This window comes from Urocampus carinirostris, chromosome 13 (genome assembly GCF_059441175.1).
Source record: "Urocampus carinirostris isolate Australia breed hairy pipefish chromosome 13, RoL_Ucar_1.0, whole genome shotgun sequence".
NCBI classification, from domain to species: Eukaryota; Metazoa; Chordata; class Actinopteri; order Syngnathiformes; family Syngnathidae; genus Urocampus; species Urocampus carinirostris.
This window is the reverse complement of record NC_142361.1, coordinates 41,431,796-41,455,335: the sequence shown is the minus strand read 5'-3', so window position 1 is coordinate 41,455,335 and position 23,540 is coordinate 41,431,796. Positions and strand designations below refer to the sequence as shown.

Here is a 23,540-nt window from a genome sequence, read left to right as displayed (position 1 = left end):
TACTACAGAAATATTACAAAAATACTAGACATTTTACCAATATATGACTATGGAAATGCTATAGAAAAATAACACTACATGAATGCTACAGCAATACTACAAAAAAATACCATTTAAATAAAACAGATATATTACTATTGGAATAAAACCAAAATACTATAAAAAAAACAGCAAAAATGTTTTGAATTCATTGGTTTTGTAATGCTTTGAATCAAAAGTCCCTTTTGAAATCATTTTTTATTATATTTGATAAATATCAACAAAATCAAGAAATGATATAAATAGCAAGTAAAGAAAAATGATTAGTATTTTTTTATACTTCTTAGCAGTATTTCTGGAGTGGCATTTTCATAGTATTATTTCTGAAGCATTTTTTTGTAGTATTGCTGTAGTAGAATTTTTGTATTTGGTATTTTTTTGTTTATATTGGTTACGCATTCACTTTTTTTGTAGTATTACTTTTGTCGTATTCATATTCCTATTTTTAATACTTCTTAGCGGTATATCTATAGTGGCATTTCGGCAGTATCGTTATAGTAGTGTTTCTGCAGTATTCTTCTTGTGGTATGACTGTCGTTTAATTTTGGTGGGACTGAATGTCCGTATTAGTATTTTCGATACTTCTTGGCGGTATTTCTGAAGTGGTATTTCTTTAGTATGACCGTAGTAGTAAGAGTAATATTGCGCACAACCGTGACAAGTCTGCCCCCTCCCCCAAACGGCTAATGAGACTTTTCTAAAAGCGGAATTGTTCATTAATATTGATTAGGCCTCATTTCGTCGCCCAAATCCGAAGCGGGCTTCGGAACGGGCATAACGGAGAGGAGACAAAAGCTGGTTATAATTACAATGGTTTTTTTTCGTTTTGGATAAAACAGGGGCAGTGGAGCGTGCGCCGGATAAGAGAGAAGGATAATGAGTCCCCGCCATCGTTCAAACTCACCGGGAGAGCTCGTTACACGTCTCCTCTTCGCCGATTGACCGGACTCCGTTTAAAAACAAAACAAAACAAAAAAATCGTCCTATCGTCTTCTCAGATGGACGCGACTGGATTGACAAAAACAAAACGTCGGATCGTCTTCGTCGATTGACGCGTCTCGATTCCAGAAAATTCAAACGAAAGTGGAACGGACTTCGCCGATGGACACGACTCGACTCGAGAAAACTAAGCGAAAAATCGGATCGTCTCGGCGGATTCGTGCGACTCGATTCATAAAATAGAAACCGTTGGATCGTCTTGGTGGATCGATGCGAATCAATGAAACAATTTTTTAAAAAATCGGATGGTCTCGGCCGATCGATGCGGCTCGGGGTTCGAGAAGAAAAACTCTCCGATGCGTCGCTCGGAATTTGCTCAGAAAGCTCTCTGCCGATTAAAAAACACGACCGGTTATTTTGTTTTTGAATTGCCGCGGGAATCGAACCTGTGCCAAGATCATTATTTGACGACTCGCCTAAAAAAAAAAAAAAAATGATATTTCCGTCGGGAGCGTCGGATTCTGGAACCACTGAACGGGTCAGGGGTGGCTAACGCGGTCCTGGAGAGCCGCACGTCCTGCAATTTTTGGAGGTTTCTCTACTCCAACTGAGGTGATTCCGATCACCTGGATCCTTATCAAGCTCTCACAAAGCTTGCTAACAAGCTGAAAATTGGCATCACCTGTGTTGGAGCAGAGAAATGAAATGAAAATGAAATGAAACCTCCAAAACATGCAGGACGGGTGGCTCTCCAGGACTGGGTTAGTGTGGGGTCTGAATTGACCTCTTACATGTTGTGGGAGAGCTATTTACAAGTTGCTGACGCTAGAAAAGATACACCGAGCATTCCACTTTTTTTGCAACTGCCAGTTGTAGAGGGGGAGGGGCCAGAAGAGTAGGGAACTTACGTCCATCTCCTTGGTCGCGCTCCCAATTCTGGTGGGCCCTCCCCCATCAAACTGCATTTATTTAGGCAAAACAAAGAAAGAAAGAACGAAACGCCCTTTTGGGCGGTACCAATATTTGAAACAGAAACGTGATACCATCTGCTTTAGACATACACACTTTTTAAGGAAGTGCTCTAAGCCCACCTTACAGTTAGCCACCCATTGAATAGGTTTCAAACCCCGATTTAAGGCCAAAAACCTTTTCTCCTCACCTTGCCCCGCAACTAACCTGAGAATCCACAGATCTGAAATTCAAGCACTTTTCAAAGCTTGAAAAGACGGCATTGGCATCCAAGCGTTTTTCAAAACGTCGAGCACCCGTACGATGAAACCGACGCTCGATCCCCCCCCTCCCCAAACGGAGCTTTCTCCGGAACGGTTTCGACGTCGGGGAGCGCTAGAAGGCAAAGGAAGAAACAAAGGCGTCCCGCCGAGTTCACAGAGACAAAGGAAGAACCGCTCTTTGTTCTTTTAGAGACGCTAATGAAGCCAGCTTCCCGTCACCGTCCCTCGGGTGGCTCCGACCCTCAGACGCGGTCTTTCTCTGGCAAAGTCTGGGGAAAACCCCATCGAGTACGTTTCCGTGCAGACGTAGAGCGATGCCCCGTCGCTACCCGGAACCGGACGATTCTTTGTTCTAAACGACATTTTGCCGTCATCATTTTGGAAAAAAACAAACAAATCCCAAAAATCTGACGTTTTTCGGATTCTATTCCAACTCTCGTGTGTTAAACGCAAAGAAATACATAGTGGTCAAGCTCAGGGATGGATACAATCACAGCTTGATTTCTTAAACAATATCTCTGAATGTTTCCCACCCTTGTCATGATTACTGATGCGATGCCTGTGCCTGTTCCTTGGCGCCAACAGCCCTGGGCGCCGATGGGCTCCCTGCTACTTTTTAAACCCTCCGGTTCCTGGTTACCAGCGTCAGATTGTCTGCGAACCTACGCTACCCGCTAGGCAAGCTCCAACCGGTTCAAAGACCTATCAGGGTAGCAACCTAGCTGCGGCTCTTTCACTTCAATATCATTTATAATTTTGTCACAGGAGTACAGTCAGTGCCGTCGCAGTAGAAGGTACGCCAAATGACCGATTCGCAGCGGTCGGTATTCCCGGCGATCGGGCCTTCTCGGAATACAGGTCAGTTTTTACGTCGAGCTAACTCACGTTCAACGGATATACATAACTTCAAGAAGGAAAGCGAACACATTTTTTAAAAAGTCATATTCCATCAACGATTTCCATAACAGGGTAGAACTTTAAGCGTGCCTCACACGAGTAAAAGACATTTCGGATAAAGTCAAAAGTCAAGAGAGAGTCAAAGTTGAAGCTAAGCTTTGTCCCACAGTTGAATTCCCGCCCAAATCAAACAATGTCACTTCCTGTAAACGGGGGACAATGGAGCACATTCTAACAGCAGAATTTCAACAAAAAAGCAAGTCCAAATAGAAACTGATAGCATTTATTTGCATCATAAACCAAGTACAATGTAGTTTAGCAAACTTGAAAGAAAAAAGAAAAGATTTTAGAATTGAACGGCCTACACTTCTTGAGGAAGTCGCGATCAGCGCCATTTAATCTAATTGGCCCGGCGTCGCCGTCGATTCCGACCGGGCAAGTCTCCGTCGCTCATTTCGACGACGGATGACCTTTTCCCGAGCTCCGCGCTCATTAACCTTCCGCGATGCGTTCGGGTACCGTACCGAAAGTGGGGCGTCGGAGACGGACGGCCGATCCCGTTCCGACCTCGCTATACCGTCCGCTTAATTCCTTCCCTCAATTGCAAAACGCCATTTGTAAAAATGGACGAATAAATAGCAATGCAGAGTCATATTTATGCATTCTTATTGCGTATTTTCTCACATATTTCCTGCGTATCTGGTGGTGTATTTTTGTCAGGAACAGGGGGAGAACCCAAATGCGTGACGTTTCACACAAGCTTTTATTTGACAGGAAATGGGGCAGTCACGCACGTTAACCCAAACGCCGGCGATTCGGCGATCGTCGGGCAGAAGACGTAAAGCGGCAGTCTGGCGTGGAACGACAGGAAGCCAGAGGCAGACGATAACGATACCGATTGCACGAGCAGATATCGGACAGACGGGGTCGATACAGGACGGGACGGGACAGACAGGATCGATATCAAAACTGCATATCGAAATTAAACAGGACAAAATAGACGGGATCAATACCGGACAGGAAATCCCAACAGGAAACCGGACAGAGTCAAGACCCATGTCTTGCAGGTGCAGAGGTTTGGTAACGGACTGACAAAGGGAGAGTCAGAGCACTGAGCTTAAATAGAAGGGAAGCCAATCCGTCAACGCTCTGCAGCTGGCACCACACGAGCGGGGCTAATTGGGCACCATGGCAGTTTTGTCAGTTGTTTTTTTTTAATGTATTTCGACATGTTTTCTGTTGATTTTGTCACGCATCTTATCCTTTATTTTCTTGTGTATTTCGTCATTTATCGTGTCGCGTATGTCGTCATTTTCACATGAATGTTGTCGTGTATTATGAGTTTTTAATTTCTTTTGAGGTGTATTTTGTCACGTATTCCGTCTTTTATTTTGTCGTTTGTTTTGTCGTGTATTTCGTCCTGTATTTTGCTTCGCGTTTTGTCGTTGCTTTATGTCACAGACCAGGAACGGAAACGGGAACCAATTGCGTTCGTTTGACTCAGTTCTTATTTAGAAGGAGGAAAAGACTTGCACCCACGATACGGGGATCGTCGGTCAGGGGTAGCAGATCGCCGGGAACGCGGAAGTGTTACTTCCGTGTCGGGCGCGGGCAAAGTCGAGATCGAGGAAAAAACAGGTCGATGGCTGGGACGGAGAAGCAAAAACGTAAACGGGTTCAGAAAATGGTCGGCAACGGGAATCAGATGGAGAACAGGGCGGGATAGAGTCAGGAGTCACAAAAGTTTGCCTGGCGTATAGCGTAGGTTCACAGACGATTTGACGAGTGTTGACAGGAAGGCGGGGCTTTAAAAAAGAGGAAGCGGCCAATCGGCGTCCGCGACTGTCGGCGCCAACGGAGCAGACTCGGGTGCCCCGCATCCGTAATCATAACAGATTTCAATACTTATTGTTTTCGTGTTATTGCTTGTATATTTTGTCACATATTCCGCCTTGTATTTTCTTGTGTATTTTTTAGCATTTTTGCCTGCATATTTCATCAGTTTTTTTTGACATATTGTTGCGTATTCTGTCACACATTTCCTTGGATAATTTGTCATTTCTTTGGTAGTGTGTTCTGTTGCATACATTATTGGGCCTTTTCTCGCATCATTTCTCATTGCTTTCTTTCAGCATTTCTTTTGTCATTTATTTTGTAGCGTATTTTGTAATTATTTTCAGTATTTATGTTGTTGTATGAGTATAGATGTTAAGAGGGGACCGTATTAGCGTGTGATTGTGCCGACTGTGTTGTACGGTGCAGAGACTCGGAGCCTGAACGCAGATTTAAGAAGGAAATTGAATGTTTTGGAGATGAAGTGTTTGAGGAGTATGTTAGGAGTGACAAGATTGGATAGATTGAGAAATGAAATTGTGAGAGACAGAACTGGAGTACTAGTAGGATTAGTGCAAGCGTGTGGATAAGAGAGTACTGGGTCGGTTTGGACACATGGAGAGGATGGATGAGGAGCCAATGTTGAAGAGGATCTACGGAGCAGAAGTCAATAGAAGGAGACCGAGAGGAAGGCCGCCATTGACGTGGATGGATGGTGTTATGAGTGCTCTGCAGGAAAGAGGTCTCAATATAATGGAAGCTAGAGCTCTTCCTGGTGATAGGATTGTGAAAGGATAATGGGATGTTTAGAAGGGGATGGGTAGGGAACCCATATGATGCGGCGGGGGTAAACCAGCGAAATATGTCGGGCCCTGCTGTTGAACAGAAGAGTGTGTTGTGACGCGACCGCTTTCTCGAGTCTCGTTTCATCCGGAGGGACGAAAGCGTGACCGACTTAGGTGCCGAGGTGCTTCACTTGTTTGGGTGTTTGGGCATTTGGGTTGACCATGGGCCAAAATGTTTGTGTGTGTTTTTTTGCTCCTTTTTTTGTTTTTGTTTTGTTTTTGTGTACGTGTTCGTCTTCCTAACGGTCGCGTGGGATATGACCAAGATAGATAGATGTTGTTGCATATTTTATGGTGTATTTTGGTGATTGGTTTTGTGGCGCGTTCATGGTGTAAGTTGCCGTCGATTTCGCCACGTATTTTCTCGGGGTGTATTTTGCGCTTCATTTTGTTTTTAATTTTGTTGCGTATATTTGCTTCCATTATTATTTTGCCCTACTGGATCCCTAAAGCCCCCAATAAGCAGGTAGGCACCTTGCATGGCTGACTCCCTATTGGTGTGTGAGTGTGTGTGTGTGAATGGGTAAGTGTGAAGCACACTGTAAAGCACTTTGGGATGTCTTCATTGACTTGAAAAGCGCTATAGAAATGTAGACCATTTACTCTTTCTTTCACCTCCAATCCATTTCTTTTTCGACCATTTTTTCAACGATGCGGTTTAGCGCTCTGTCAAGGTATCAAGAAGAATTGTGTGTTCAGCCTCTCCGGCCTTTCATTTTCTCGCCGTTCCCGTGGCCTCAAGAAGATGATCTGGCCGTGGGCGCGCCGTGGCCAATTGTTTGTCGCAGTGCATTGTGGGTCAAACCGACGGTCGCTAATGCTCCTAGCGCGCCCGCCGAGGCCGGACGCTAATCCTATCGTTCGGCAGCATTCATCTCACAAACACTTTTCCTCGAAGCGCAATTCGGGGCGTCGACGCCGAGATCTCACCACGATGGAGGAGCCGTCCTGTTTTATGTCGGGATACGCTAATTCACCAGTTTCTCCGCAGAAATAAATCATAAATGACATAACATCTAAATATGACATGTATTTTCTTGTATTTTTTGGTGTATTCTATCGCCGGTTCACTGCTTTGCGGATTTTCACAGTGCACTGTGTTCTGCATACCGATTGGCTCCACAGAAGAAGATGCTTTCTATCGCCAAAACATCGGACCTTTCCACTTGCTAAACCTGCTCTGGAGCCACATGCGGCCCTAGGGCGCCCCCTAGTGGTTCCCTGCTGCTTTTTTAATCATGGAATTACATGAAAGAAGAGGATGAGAATATACATGACAAACTAAGTGACAAACAACAAATTATACACTAAAACCCGGGATAAATCAACAACTGAATGAGAAAATGCACAGGTAAATGAAGAAATTGCAAATGACTGGCAAGAAAAGATCGACTTTGACTGCGATATGGCCACCGGATGTGAAATCCGGCCGTATATTCAAGGCGAATCTTTCCGAATGGATTTTTGAATGCTAAAGGTTGCGAGAGGTGAAGAGACACGCTCTTTAAAAAGAATCAAGAGCAGATGGCGGCGTCCCCGCTTCGTCCCCGCCCGCCCTCGACAGACGCTACGTTAGCTTCCGGGGGAACGTACGAGCGGCCGTCCGCGACTAAAGCAGACGCGGGGACCCGCATTAACTCCGTCCGTCTACGGCAGGACACGCGTCTCAAGAGAGGACATTCTGTCCCCCGGGGACCGCGATAAAGACCTTTTCAGAATTCACCTTAGAAGCCTCGACATCTCTGAAGTAGACTGCCTCGATTGCTTTCCTTTTTTCAGCTAGCGGAGTCAAAGACACACAGTAAGAATCGCAATAGATCCCCGGGATACAAGGTCCCCACTTTCCTGTTTCGGTTTGGAACAAAATGGGTTATTTTCAACCCCCCCTTACGCCATTTGCCACCATTATGTCAGAAAACGTGTTCGGACATAGCTGGCTCTTTCCTCAGTGCACTGTGAACTGTCCAAAGGACATGGAATGAACCCCCAGGATATGGAGTCCCCACTTTAAGATGTTTTCGAGTTACAGTGTGGAATAAGATGTTTTTATCTACCCCTCCTTAAGGCTCTTTCCCCATTATGTCAGGAAGCGCAACAAGACAGACTCCTCTGTTCCTCCAAGAACATACGGCAGAGCGCCCCCAGGATACAGTCTTTTCACCTCATGGTGGGTCGACTTTACCCCTCTTTATAGCATTTTCCATATCTTTAGGTAATGTTAAAAATTAAAATCTTAACCCTACCTACTTGCAAATACATATGGTCCTCATCAACGAGTGTCAAATAAGACCAATTATTTTACTGTGTTGAACACCAATTTGTTATCTGGACTATTGACATCGTTGTCACTATTGGCTAATCAGGTTGCTGTTCTTTGATATCCGCGCCCTGTAAGGCAGAACTGCTTTTGGAAACCCAGGAAATGTCATAAAAAGAAAGGAAATGATGCATCTTGCGGGTTTTTCTAGAGTCCTCTCAAGCTTCTCCTAGCTAGCTAAAAATCAAATAATGTCTTCTCTCGATATTGTGAGTCTCTACTCAACTAAAAACGTAAGAATTTGAGTCCTTCAAGACAGAAATGATACATCTTGGGGGAGGACATTTTGGCATCTAAGGTTTTTTTGGTAGTTTGAAATCCATTGAGGTCTTCTTTCCTTACTAACCTAACCTAAACTTCTTATATGTAATAACTTGTGAAGCCCTTTGAGACAATTTGTGATTAAGGGCGTCACAAATAACAATGACTTGACTTGACTTACTTTGAGTGTCTACTAAACTATGATTTCATTTTTTTGTGACTTGAATGTTTTTTGAACCGAAGAAGTCGGATCCTGTCGTACTACCGTCGTATCGCTTTTCAGCCTCCCGAGAAGCTTCTAATCCTCCGCGATACCAAAACAAAAATGTCGAGCGAGCCGTATCGAACCCACCCGAAAACATGATCGGAGCTGAAAAAATGAAAAGCTTTAAAAAGCTTCATAAGGAAGGCAACACGTATATCTATAATTCTATATTCATTGGACCTTGTTAAGAATGCGCGTGTCCCGTTTGTCCTCCAACCGAAACCGTATTCTCAAACCTTTTAGAAAAAGCGCCAGGGAGCCTCTAGGGGGCGCCAAAGGGCCGCGTGGCGGTCGTTACGGGAAAGAGCGCTGCAATCGAGGAGAGCGGAAGGCAGGTCGGGCCGTTAGCCAAAAATTGCCTCCGCGACCGAGAAAGACCTGCCGGCTGCCCCCGGGAGAACAGAGATGGCACGGCATCTGGCAGATGGAGCCGGTCCACTCCGGTCCTCCCTCGCATGTCGCTAGCGCGCTCGCGTCGGTCGCCACATCAAACGCTAGCGCGGAGAACGGCGTTCTGGCGTCCCGCGGCGACGCTCTTGAGAAATCCGAACCGGAAGACGCCACACTCCCGTTACCGCCGAGGGAAAGACGGAAGCTCCGTTTTTAACCGCCAGAAGATAAAAGTACGCCACGGGGTATTGAACTCGCAAATAGAACAAAAGGATCTTGGGACGCGATCTTTTCTAAAGGTGCTCCCGAAGATGTACACTATCCGGCTCGAAGGACCAATTTTTCAGTTTATAGTTAAACAGAAACTCGTACTAAGGAGAGAAGACAACAGTTCATTTGGAACTTATAGTTAGAATAGGAAAAAAAGATTCCAAATATGACCAAAAATCAGCTTAAAACAACCCCAAAAAAAACAACACATTTGGCCAGAAAACCCAAAATGAAAAAAGATAACCCGGAAAACAAAACCATAAATGACTGAAAAACGACCTGAAAGGCCACTAAAATACGTTCAGCAAAACAACAAAAACAAATGAAATACTGGAAAAAAAAAAAAAAAAAAAAACCAAAAGAAAAAAATGAACATAATAACAACAACAAAAAAAACAACCTGGAAAACTGATCCAAATAACGACAGAAAAAAAGACAGAAAAACAACCTGAAAAGTGTCTCCAAAATGACTAAGAAACCACCATAAAGCAACAACAAAAAACTGAAAATAGACCGCAAATTGACCCCCAAAACAAACAAAAAATGACTGAAAAAGACCATCAAGAAAAGCCTGAAACGCAACCCCACATTGGACTAATTAATGACTGAAAAAAAAAAACAACAATATTATCTGCATAGAATGCACGAAAAGCAGACCAAAACAGCACCTTAAAAATGGCTAGAACAGCTTTTGTTTTACCGTTTCCTTTTCTAGTCAGCCATTTAATCCTACGTCTGCATAGTACACACAGGTAGTTCTTCCTATTCGCTATTTTCTTATTTGAATGTTCGGATCCGGCTTAGCGTCGTACTAGCGATGAATTAGCATAGGCTTCTATACAGCAATCGTACCGATATTATCGCGGGGTCGATTGCGTACGTCGAACTTGATCTATATGGGACAAAACGGCACATGTTTTTTTCTCACCGTTTCCTTCTCCAGCCAGCTATTCAATCCCACGCGGTGAAACGGCACACGGAGGGCACGGAAACGGTGTCTCTTCTTATTTGGTATGAGAAACGAAAGGTGCCGGGGATTCTTCCTTATCAGTGGAGACGCTTTTAGGTATTTTTTGGCTCATTATGGTCATATTTTGGTAGGATTTTTGGTATTTTGTTCTTGTTATTCTTCTGGTCTTTGTTTTCTGCTACTTTTTTTGTCATTTCCTGTGTTTTTGCTCGTTTGTTGGCTAATCTTATCCCTCTTCTATATTGAGTATTTTCCCAAAACGGGACATTCTCGGCTAAATATGCATATTGAGATAGAAACGCGTCTAAACTCTTAACAATTGGTCTTTCGTGCTTAATATGGGACGTCTTTGGGGTTATGCAGAGTCCGCTCCTGTTCTCCTTGCGAGGTCAAAATCCACACTCTCCTAACTGTATGCAAACACTTATACTTTATAATGATACAAGGATATCTGATCCATAGCGCCAGTTAAGCTCAACATGAGAAACGTCACAGGTCTTTTCAGGGCATTATCGCCATCTACTGTTTGGGAGTGCCATTGACCCTCCGTGACATTATTTTGCCTGAAACGGTTTATTTGGGAGGGTAAGACGGGAAGTACTCACCAGAGTGGTCAAGCGATGCTGGTGCAGCAGGCGGAGCGAGTTCCGGTAGCACGACGCCAAATCTTCGGTCTCGGCGGGGCCCACGTGCCCTCGAGCGACCGGGCCCACCGTGTGGATCACGACTGCCGGAGGGAAAAAAAACAAAATAAATAAAAGACGGTCGAAAACCTCCGGCAAGGTGAGCGGCTTGGCGGGCGTTCTGAAGCCAAAATGCTAAATGAGGTGAAAATCTCTGGGTGGTCTGCCAAAACAGCAGGCGGATGCCAGGAAGGGCAAACTCCACATTCGCTGTAGCCGTACAGGCTAACGTTGTAAAAGCAAAGGAAAAAAATAACAAAAGAAGTGAACGGTTGTGTAGTAGTGCATTTGACAGAGCTAGCAGATCCTGTAAATCTTCTGCAGTTGACTACAACAACAAATGACAAAATACACAATACGAACATTTGTACCGTATTATAATTTGTATTATTTTGTATTAGAAATGTCGATTTTTACAAATACATCGATTGCAACAAACATGGAACTGTTGTTTTCTACCAATATTGTCAATCATCATGTCTGCATTGTTGTTTGCAGCTCTTTCCTTCTTTTTTCACCTTTTTTGCCCTTTTCCTGTTTCATATTTTTTCTCTTCGGTTTTCTTTTATATTCTCCTTTTGTTTCCCCTCTTCTCCTTTTCCTTCCCCCCCTTTCTAAAATGTTCCGCTTCCTTTTTTGCTTTCCTTTTTTCACCATTTCTACTTTCCTCTATTACCTTTTTCTTTTGATCCTCCCTTAAAATGTATCTCCTTTTTATTCTTGTTTCCCCATTTTAATGACATTGCATTTTTTTTGTTTCTCCTTTCCCCCCTCTTTTCTGTTTTTCTAAAACAGTTCTCTTTTTATGTTTATTTTTCCTTCTCTTTTTTTTGACCTTTTTTTTTTCCACTTTTATGTGTGTCCACGTTTTCTTTTCCTTATTCCCCCCCTCTATTTCTACACGGTGGCATTGTGTTAGAACCTTATGATGCCACTTTTAATGAGCGCTAGTAACGAAAAAAGAAAAAAACTGCAAAGAAAGTCGAGACGACGAGCGACCACGGGAGCCATCGGGTACGAATAGAACCGAAACTCGCGGCGTCGGAAGGATTCCCGGGAATGGCTCACTCTGCTCGTCCCTCCCTTCATATTGTCGGTAAACGACCGCGTTTTCGCTGTAAATAAGCAATATGGCGGCCGTCTCAATTATCTTAATGTAGATCTCATTTTTCTTTTTATTGTACTACTTTCACTTCCATGCGTAAAAAAAGGCCTTCTATTCTAGGTGGCGCCGAGTGAACTTGTACGTATTTCTTCTGCGTGGTTATTTTCGGATTTTTAGGGGAGGAATATGAATGGCCCCTGGGGGCCGATAAAGCCCCCCCCCCCCCCCCCCCCCAAAAAAAAAAAAAAATCACACGAAGAAAACCATTTGTAAAAAAACAAACCGGGGCAATATTGGAAAGCGCTCTTCCGTCTGAAAACCAAAACTGGGAAATACAACCGAGACCTTTCATAATCCTTTACTGGGCTTAGACGATCAAATACACGGTTTTTGTACAGCGTGCGATAGTCATCATACGGGATGGACCCGTACGGGGCCGATAGCCACGGTGAGTATCGAGAGGGGGCCGATACCCCGGATTTTTCATTTGCTGTAAACGCTTCCAAATTGTCCTGAGACCATTTTTAATGAAGAAGAAAACGTTTTCGTACGTTGAAATCAAACTGGGATAACTCTCCTTGGACAGGAAAACCATTTCATCACAAATAAGAAGTGTAATATTTCCCCTTCCAGCCAAAACTCACAGTGCAGGAAATCAAATGAAGCTTAGCAGCAAATTGTAAATAATGACATCAAAACCTGATTTTTTCCCTCCAATAAATCAAGAAAAATTCAGATTCCGATTCCGAGCTACTTTATTGTCATTCTAGTACACGTGTATACAGAAGGTAATGTCGATACATCTGACCCGCACAGTTTCCTTGAACGTACAGATATAAATCAAATGTTGTATTGAGTTGGAGTAGTACTAATAATATACTAAATAATGATAGCTATGTATAATATTATACAGTAGTGCAAAGAGTGCAAGAGGAGCAGCTTACCAGATGTGCAAAATGGGCCGTCAGGTAAACAAGTGACTATACAATAACAATATCACTGGAGTACGATAGTGCAGAGGAGAACAGATGTGCAAAGGAGGGGCTAGGTATAAGACAACTGCCAGTAGTGCAAAAAACAAACCAAACAAACAGATGTACAGATCAGCAGCTGTGTAGGCTTACATACAACCAGCGTGACTTCAATGAACTGAAAGCGAAACACGCATGGAATGAAAATTTCCATAAAGCTCTTCTATTGAAAAGTGCGGGCACTCCTGTTTTGTTGTGTTAACGGCTCATCGCTCAGCTTTTTCTGCTCTCTCTCTCAATTGCACAGAGACTCGTGTTACGATAAGAGCTCATGTACGGGTCTTCCCCTGAACGCGCGTCCCTAAAACAAGTCAAGGACTCTGCATCGTTTTTCATCACGGACGCGGGTTTTGCAGGACAAGTTGGCCGAACTGCCGTTCTCTCTTATTGTTCCTGCGCGAGTGACCCCGCCCCTGGCCGCTTATTCGATCGGAAGCCGAGAGGGGAAGGGAAGGGGGAGGAGTTGAGGTGAAGGAGAGTTATTGTCATTTTTAGTCGTCAGATAGTTGGGGTTATTTTTTGGTCTTGGTATGCAATCGTGTTTGGCATTTGAGTGATTTTTTGAAGCATTTTTAATTGTTTTTTTGGGGGTCCTTTTTTCAAAATGTTATTTGTCACTTCTGGGCATTTTTGTGGCAGTATTTTAGTCTTTGTTCTGGGTCGTATGTATTTTTTGGGCTGTTTCTTAAATGTTTTATTGGTGTTTTTGGTCATGTTTCCAGTCATTATTTGTTGATTTCTTTTGGCGTCCATTTTTCTGTTTTTTTTTTTTTTTTTTTTTTATTCCTTTTTTTTCGTCATTTTTTGTGTAAAAATGTCAATTTTTGGGGTTGTCTTTGCTTTGCTTGTACATTTGGTCTCCGTTTTAATTATGTTTGGCATTTTAGTGGTCATTTTTTAGGCACTTTTGATATTCTTTTGGTGTGTGTTTTTTGGGTCATTTTTTGGGGGTCGTTTTTGGTAGTTTTTAAGTTGCTATTTGTTATTTATTGTTAATTTTTGGTCAATTTTTGGGGTTTGGGTTTTTGGGGTCATTTTTAAGACGTTTTTTCTTTGTATTTTGAATGGGCACATGATCAATACCCGGTTGTTTTTGCCCTTTTTATGGTCATTTTGGATGTTTCCGAGAGGTTTCTTTGGTCACTTATTTTCTCGTTTTTGTCATTTTCTAGTTACCATCGATCTTTACAAGTAGGGAAAAGACTGGAGCACTGTCAAAGCTTCCGTGTTGCTCGTGTTAAGTATTATATGAAAAATATTGGCAACTCATTTCTCCTCTAGAAGGGCATCCTAAATGTTCCCAGACGTCACAGTGGCGTTTTGTATTGAGAGTGCACGCATTGTGGAAAAAAGCTGCTTGGCCTTACCGTGGGTTCAAATTGAGAAAAATAAGCCACGATTTTGAAAGTGTACCCAAAAAAAAAAAGAGTCGGAGGTCAATTCAAGGAAGTTTGGACTTTTGATGTAGAGAATGTAAAAAAAAAGTGCTGCGTAATGGAGGAAGGCCGTTTTCACTTGCAGTATTGGTATCCGTCTGTCCGTCTTGACACGCTTCGACCGAGTGTTACTAAATGAAGTGCGGACACCCACTCGGACACGGAAGCCACGTTGTCATGGCGACGCAACACCGATAACTCCACTCTCGCTTCGAGGAAAAAAAAATAAAAAATAAATCACAAACGTCGCATTTCCACTCCTGTCTCTTTGCTTTTAAACCATCGTCGAATTCCCGGTGGCGAGAAGGTCGCTTATTTAAAAGGGACAGAGTGTAAAATCTGCCCACTAGATGTCGCTGGATTGTGTCCCGCAACCGAAAAGCAGTGCTGAAAAGGACGAGAAAGACGACAGACTACGGAGGCTAAAAAAAGTCACATTTTGTCTTCAAATTCTTTGGCCCGACTTTTTGAGGAAAAAAACGATTGAAAAGAGAAAAGAATGAAGAAAAAGGAAAATAATAGAAACAATGAAAAGGGGACATCAAAGAAAAGAATGAAGATTAAAAAATGAAAAAGAATAAATAAAAAAGGACAAATGAAAAAGAAAAAAAGAGGAAAAAGTATGCAGAAAGGAATTCTTGAGTATTTTGGAAAGAATGAAGTCTCTTTACACATAGGAGGCGCTACATTATACACCCTGTCCATTTAAATAGAGGCTAGACACAACAAGCAGTTCCTTCAGAGGTTTTATTCACAGAATATTCAGGACACAGATGAGTGACTTTAAAACTTCTCAAGGACTGAGTTCTTCTTACTTTGTGTGTTTTAATTCCGGCCTGTAAAAATGAAGTCTAGAGAACACCGGCATTTCCTTTGAAGATGTCATTCGCAGAATATTCTGCACGCGGGCTGTAGCGGATCACAAGGGTGGAAAAAAACATGGCTTACACTCACACTCGAGATAAGACATGAAAGGGTTATACAATAACGACAACATAAATAAGGTGATACGATCGTGACTAAAAAAGGGCGGCCGAGGCACGTTCAAATAAAAGTGTGTTATATCATAAATTCAGGTGTGAACAGCAGGAGCTTCTTTCTCTTGTTTTTGTTCAGGAAAATGTGCAATCAGCGTAGTATCAAACTCGTTTTACTGCTTGCTAGTGAATCCAATGCAACGCGTCACCGTTTCTTACCCGGGCAGGGTTGTCACCACCCTAAACAAGAGCACAAGACTCGAGTATGTATATTTCATTTCTCAAATCTTGTTTTGGACATTGGTTTTCACGCATCGATAACTTATTGCCGGTCTATCCTCATTTTCTTGTTGTATCTTAAAGATGATTGAAATTCCCTGCTCTCCGGATTCCCCCCCCAAATAAACAAAACCGTACATTTTCCTGACCTTTCTCATCTCTTAGTTGGGAAATTAAGGTTTTCAACTCGGGCCAGTCTATCGATACCAAATAGTATCTGTTCGGTTCCGGCAATCGTTATGGATTTGTGGAAACCTCGGCTATCCGAGGATGGGTGGAAAAACGGCAACGGATCCATCTTGCCCATCCGTTCTAATATCATTTATTTGATGCGATTGACTTTTGCAACGAATAACATGATGTCATCCGTTCACAACAATACGATTAGAAGAATATCATGGAATGATGTAGGAGCGACGGGAGCCATGTCAGGAGCTTTTTACAGTCTAGTCAATATTGCCTCTCTGTTGCCTCGTCTGATTTCTTTATCATCAATGTTCTAATGAGAAGGCATTCTTTGAGCAAGGAATCTTCTCACGAAGCCGTATCGGAAGTTTGAACCCCTTCCGACGGAATCTCGGCGACGGTTTTCAAGGTCAAAGCTTCGGCAGGCTTCGGAAAAGTGAGAGTATTCCTCTTATTTTCAAAAGAATACGGATTTGTTTTCCTCCACGACTTTCAAACGGAGCCTCCGTGACAACGGGATGACTTTTAGGGGAAAAATGGTCGAAAATACCGCAAACAAATGGACGCTTTTGATCCGGCTCGCACAACAAGAAATAAACACTTTTTCTTTCTTGTTTGGGAGAGCAAAGCAATTAAAAAAGTGGCTCACCGTGAGCTTCATTTTCTGTATCTGTCATTTCTTTTTTTTTTCCAGCAGAGAAATTGCAAAACAACGCTCAAGACTGCCTTTGTGTTTTTAGGAACGCTGATGGAAGTCAAACATCTGTTAACAATGGCCATTGTTTAATAATGACGTGTCGAGTCCAATGAAACCTTGGTGATCCTGCGGCCGTCGCCAACCCAAAAAATACTCTTGAAGGGACAGAGTGTAATATAGAAGCATGTCATATCACTTATACAACCTAGTCCTCAAAAAACAAATAAATACCAAAAAAGAGCACAAAAACGACTGAAAATAACTGTCTAATGAGCCAAAAATGATTGACAAACCGATCATTTGAAAAAAAAAAAAAAAAAAAAACAACCCTAAAAATGTAAAATGATCAAATCATGTCCCAAAAAAAGGACCCCCAAAACAAAAAAAGGCCATGAAAACTAACCCTAAAAGAACTGCGAAACAACTAAAAATCCACTTGAAAACTAGAAAAACAAACCAACCAGAACACGACTGCAAAACAACTAAAAAAACAACCAAATACTCAAGACAAAAATGTCCCCAAACAAAAAAAATGACTGAAAAACGACCAGAAAACCCCCAAAATATGACCAGAATAGATGACACATAAAATGAGTGGAAAATGACCCCAAAATAAGCTGGAAAATGACCCTCCCAAAAACCATACCCATTTTGTATGGATTTTTTTGCATTTAACAAGAGATGAGAAGCATGAAAATTGGACGTAGGTTTCCAACCACAGACAGACGAGTGGCTCTCCTTTCCCGCTTTTGTAAAAGCCTTCCAAACAAAACGACATCTGAAGTACCACCCCGACGCGTACCGAACCATTTGGGAGGCGAGACGGCCCCGAAATACGGGGGCTCCCTTCTTCCCGGAATGCTCGGAGGCCAAGGGTGACCCACGGCCCAAATACGAGTCCGTTTAGAGAAAATGAGCCGCCGGCTTTTTTCGCTTCCCGGCCCAAAGCGAGCGTCTACCCCGTAAGGCCGGGGTTCGGAACGGCCATATCGTCGAAACCTGGATGAGAAGGCGCTACGTGATCGGTAGTCAGGATTTGGCAACGCCGCCGGACATCGCTAACAAATCACGAGAGCATACTCTCGTATACTTGTGCACAAACACTCATACGCACTATCATACCACCCCCAAAAAAAAACCCAACCTAAAGCACTCAAAAAGACATGAAAATTGACCAAAGACAGAAAAAAGATAAGATAAAAAAGGACATAAAAACGACTAAATATTGACCCAGAACACGACGCCTAATAAATGAAAAACGACACAAAAAAAAGAAAAAAGAAAAAAAGCTGTGATAAACAATCAAAAACAACTTAAAAAGACCCGGGGAAAAGAAAATAGACCCTAAAATCGACCCCCAAAACAACCAAACGCCTTAAAAACCAACATCAAAACAAAATCAAAATAAAACTAAAGAAACGACCAAAAACTACGATAAGATGATTGAAAAATGACAGTAAAACAACTAAAAACTTTCCAAAACAAACAAAAAACCCATTCAATAACCACAGAAAAAATATTGAAAACCACTCAAAACCGACCTTAAAAGACCCAAAAGACGACCAAATATGGAAAAAGGAGTGAAATACTAAAAAAATGACTGAAAAGCCCACCCTCAAAAACAACCCCTCCCCCCCAAAAAAAACGCCCTAAACAAGCAAAACAATTGAAAAGTTACCAACAGAGACCTGGAAATTGGCTAAAAAAAACCTGAAAAATGACATTCCGCCCATAAAAACGACGGAATACTGACTGAAAAACGAATGCAACACGCCCCAAAAACTATCCACAAACTATGAAAAACAATTGAAAAACAACTCCCAAAAAACACTAAAATGTCCCCAAAATGCGAAAGTGAAACGACCCCCCCCACCCTAAAAAGAAAGAGAAAGACCTGAAAAAGGACCCAAAAAAGGACAGTAAAACAAAGTGCCTGAAAAAATGAAGTGCACTTTGCACTTCAATTTTTGAAGTGTCTTTATTGAGCAAGTGGTGTCAAACTGATTGTAGCTCAGGTGGGGGCCACAAGATAGACAAATACTCACACGGGGGCCGTATCTTAAGAAAAAGCAAGAGAACAGGAGAGAGAGAGAGAAAGAGAAAGAGAAATACATCTCCATTTGCTTTGCGAGCAGTGCCCCGCTTTGTAGGCATCTGACCAACATACTTCAAATCAAAGACATTTTTCTCTTGTGTTTCTCACGGGCAGGATTAAAACCCCGGGTGGGCCGGATTGGGCCTGTGGGGCGCGTATTTGACACCTATGTCATAGCGAGCGGGGGTCCTTCATCCGTCCCCCTTAAACGCCTCGGGCCCTCATTTCGAGAAGCGGCAGCTAAAGCAACAAGGTGGTCTTCTCCTGTTCGGACCCCGATGCTCTAATTCGATAGGGCCGCCACGTGGCAACAATTTGTCCGAGAACAAGAAGGAGACTGTTGTCCCGAAGGTGAATGACGGAGGCGGGACAGACGGCTGTCCATCATCCCGCCTTCAGAGAGGGTCTTTTTAGGGGCCCCTCGTCCGTCCATTTTTTTTCCAAACGTGTTTATTGATGTCGTTTAACATGTCTTTCCTTATATCTTATATTTTGTTCATGAACATTTTGTTGTGAGATCCCGAGTTGCTCAACATGAATGAGCTTTATTAGAAAAAAAGTTCAAAAATGAAGTCGCTTGGACCTTCACCGGAGAAGGAAAAAATACATGCAAATAGAATGAAGTCAAATTTTCTTCTTCAAATGATGAATTCATTTTCTGCATTCCATTATTGTTGGTAATATACTGATGAAAGGGACCACAAACCTATCTTTTTTCATTTTCTCCTTTTATACTTCATTTTTTTCTTCACTTCTTTATACAACATCATCATTCGTAACATAATGCATCAAAGCAAGTGAGCCGTCGGAGAGCCGGCTCTCTTTCATGAGTTGAGCCGAAAAAGCAGCTTCTCTAAATAGTGACGGACTTCCTTTCACTACACGACAACCACGTGAAATCCGATGTTTCTTAAGACTATTTCAAATTTACTCCATCAACCCCTGATCAGAATGATGCATGATGGGAAATCCCCAGGCGGCAGACGCATGCGCACAGTAGCATCAAACTTTTCGCTTTGTTTGCAACGGAAAAAAACCGATACCGTACCGAGATAGAGGCTACCGCGGCGAACTCGTTTGACTCGATCGATTTGCCGTTTGGTGATCGTCGGTGTATACCGGATGGTACCCATCATTGACAGATTAGCGTTTTTCCGTAAAGATTTTCTCATACGTCGTAACCGTCTTCAAATGCATCATCAACGTACGGCAAAAACCTACAGGTTGACAGGTATGAGTTTCAGTAAGAATCAAACTCATCTTTCTGATCTCTAAAACAGAGAGTAAAATAATAAACAAGATAATAGGAAGACTCCGAAGCCCCGGGATTTAGGTTTTCCCCATTTCTTTAAAAACCTTCTGCTATCGAGCAGTGTGTCTGAGGAGGTATTGCTTTGCTACTTGCTGTATGTGTGTACTATTTCCTACTCCGGACTAGAAGCTAAACCCTTGGACTATAACCAGTGTCGGAAATAACGTCTGCCCGGACCCAAAATCTTTTTTTTTTTTTTTAAATTACATATAAAATGTTTTATTCCAATTTGGAATTCTTCCTTTGTTTTGGAAATGTTGGAATTTCGGTCCGTTTGGCAAGTTGCAGAAGCCTGCGTGGAATAACTTTCCCGAGCCTTCTAAGGCGGCGCAGTTGCATTTCCTTTTCCAAAGTAAACGCACGAAGAACACGAGAAAAAATGGATCAACGGTTAGGAATTGTCAAGATTTGTCAATTTGAGAACACTCTTACTCGTGGTATTGCGGTAAGACGTTTTCCATTGCGCGACGTCATTTTTCCTTTTGCTCATTTTTGATCGCCGTGTGGTCTTGAACGGAGCCGTGTTCTCGTTTGCTTGCGGTTGAGGAATCGATATGCTGAAAGGCTGAACCGCAATGTCCCGCCTATCTCCTCACGCATGAGGAAACTGCACAGACATATCCTCACCAGGAATCGAGCCGAAACCTCAGCCCCAGAGGAATATTCAAAAGAAGCAAACAAAACGGATGAGGCTACAAAACGTAAAGGTACATTAAAAGCATTGCGGATGGAGGAGTTCACGTGGCTTGTAGCAAACATGGCATGAATGAAGATAAGTAAGTACAGGTACATACTGATGGCAGATGTCATATACATGCAATGAATTTTATGAGTAGATTTATTATAAACTTTATTTTAAAGCGTCGTTCCGTTATGTATTCTGATGATCGATCCTTAATACTTTGCAACAGACAATGATTCGTCTTATTGTGTTTCGAGTTGTGAAAATGGGGCAGGCATCTTTATAGCTGGGCAGGCAACTTTTCAGAGTTGTCTGCCCTGATGTTCGTTAAACAGTTTCAGACACTGCTATAAGGCGCACAGAATTCAAAGTACGGTCAGAGCCGGGGTTGCGTGGAGAATACTTTGAAATGAAGAGCATTTACTGCTAAAATCCATTTTAGCCACACATGTTTAAGACATTTACCACACCGGGTCACTTCAAGACCACAATATCTGTTTCTCAAAGGCAGAACCGTTCATTTAGGAAGTCATGGCTTTCGTTTCCACCCGACTATAAGCCGCACTCATAGTCCGGAAAACATTGTCCCTACGGCAATAGGGACCGTCGGGGCCTATCGTCCTTAGCATCCGCTCGGTACATCGCTCCGTGTTTGCTTTTGAGAGAATGCTGAAAACTGTTGGGGAGATGCCTTCAGGGACGGTCGGAAAAAATCACAGCGACGGCGTTGACTTCGTAATGACACGGAGGGGCCCGTTCCTTCCAGATGGCAAAGATCCCACGTTAGGACCTATAGCTGCGACATTCCTAGCGCACTATTCCCGGTCGGGCGGACATTTTTCATACATATGTAACACTGCGGTATTTTCAAAGCAAAGCCCTGAGAGAGAGAGAGAGAGAGAGAGAGAGAGAGAGAAATGTAGAGAGAGAAAGAGAGAGAGATGTAGAGAGAGAAAGAGAGAGATGTAGAGAGAGAGAGAGAGAAAAACAGATGGACACGGATAGAGATCTATACTGTATAGAAAGAGAAAGATATCGAGAGATATAGAAGAAAGAGACAGAGAGACAGATGGAGAGATGGACAGAAAGAGACAAAGAGATGAGATTTGATAAAGATAGATATAGAGGGAATAATAGAGGATGGCAAGAGTCAGGTTGGCTTCGCAAAGAATTGATATGACGATGCCAGGACAGGATAGGTGGAGGATTTCGGGCGATATATCGGTGCAGCGTCCCCCAGGGGCTGGGGGTGGCATTGCACCCCTTCTTGTTAGCACACGTCTACGCGGACGGGCTCACCGATACAGAAACCTCAGAGGACACCCCCTTGCGAAATAGGAGAGCTCGCGTTGTGAGCCGCTTTAGCTCTCCTCTTTTGTGTTTTGTGTCTGAGAGAGGAAACGGCAAGATCCCCCCCCCACTCGGGTGAGTTTCGGAAAAATCTTTCAGCGGCGCAGACGGGAAGTTTTTCCCGACCGTGACGGATGAAGACGCCGCGAAAAAGAAGCCGAGTCGGAGAAACCTTAAGTACCCCCGGGCCTCCCTCCGCTCTTTGTCTAGCAAAACAACACAATAAGCCCCCCCCCCCCCCCCCCCCCCGAATACGACAGGGATAGAACCAGGCCTTTTTGCTGCCCTCTTTTGAGCACCCCGACAGTGCTCCTCCAGTCCTATAGGGGGCTCAGTACGGTAGACGCCCCCGCCTTCTAACATCATCACCTTTATGCTTCAGGTGAGACCTTAGCGACCTTCCATACCCGAGCCCCCTCCCCGGCCTGTCCTTTCTAGTAGCGCCTCTGCATCAATCGATGAAAAAACTTTATTCGGACATCAAAATAAAAAAACGGAACAAATACAATAACTCAACGACAAAATAATATGACATGACATGTTTGAAAAGGGGGTCGTAAGAAGCAGATGCTTTTATTCCCTACCCCTTCATCTTCCATCTTAAATACACACACTTGTAATAATATTCATAATAACAGTTATGATTTAACAAGAGCAACAATAAAGTTAAACCATAGTCGTAGACGCACTATTCCCAATCGCTCGTATCACTCATAGCCCATTTTCTTCATCTCCGTATTCCGCCAGTCAAGTTCTTTTTTTGTGTTTAAATTTGAACACGTGCATCATTGGACATTGTCTGATCCCGTCTTGTAAATAGTTTGACTCCGCACACAGGCACACACCTACTTTTCCTGGTGGTTCTCACCTTTGGGATGAGGAATTGACGACAGGCCCTTAATTTATAATTTCCTTCTTTCCTGAATGAATCATTTTTGGATGTTTTCTGGCTCTATGTTTTTGTTGACCTGAAATAGCAGTTGTGCGGTGAAAAATTGGACTAAATCCCCCCATTTTAATACCGTCATAGACCTCGAGAATACGCCAAACCCTTCGTTGTTATCTAGAACCATAGAGACGATTCAGTTCATTGATGTTACTACTTTAAAAATCATGAAATTGATCTTTTTCGAAGGAACGGTTTTACCAATTATTCATTTCCAATACATAAAGCATTGGATAGCGAAGGTATTGGACTTCGGAGCTATCGATCGGAGTTTGTATTCTTCGCCAAAGAATTCCGTATTGGGGGGGTGGTCCCGACTCTGCCTTGGATTTGAACCACGCACGCCAACAACATGTCCAGGATCCGTCCAACAAAAAGAGAAGCGGAACGATCGGAGAGAATCCGGTCAACATCGGGACGGCTTCCGCTTTTCATGCCCGACCCCGTAGAGAGGGAGCGAGAGAGAGAGAACTCGGCCTTGGCATACTCTCGTCAGCGTGCGT

General features: G+C 43.1%; 1 protein-coding gene across 5 annotated transcripts in view; it reads right to left on the bottom strand.

Moving 5' to 3' along the window:
* macrod2 (mono-ADP ribosylhydrolase 2) overlaps positions 1-23,540 on the bottom strand; it is a 313,061-nt gene that overhangs the window by 61,348 nt on the left and 228,173 nt on the right. For all 5 annotated transcript variants that reach the window (XM_088352058.1, XM_088352061.1, XM_088352059.1 and 2 more), the window contains exon 6: positions 10,864-10,985. In XM_088352058.1, the coding sequence (XP_088208184.1) occupies positions 10,864-10,985 (122 nt within the window). The remainder of the gene's footprint in view (positions 1-10,863; positions 10,986-23,540) is intronic.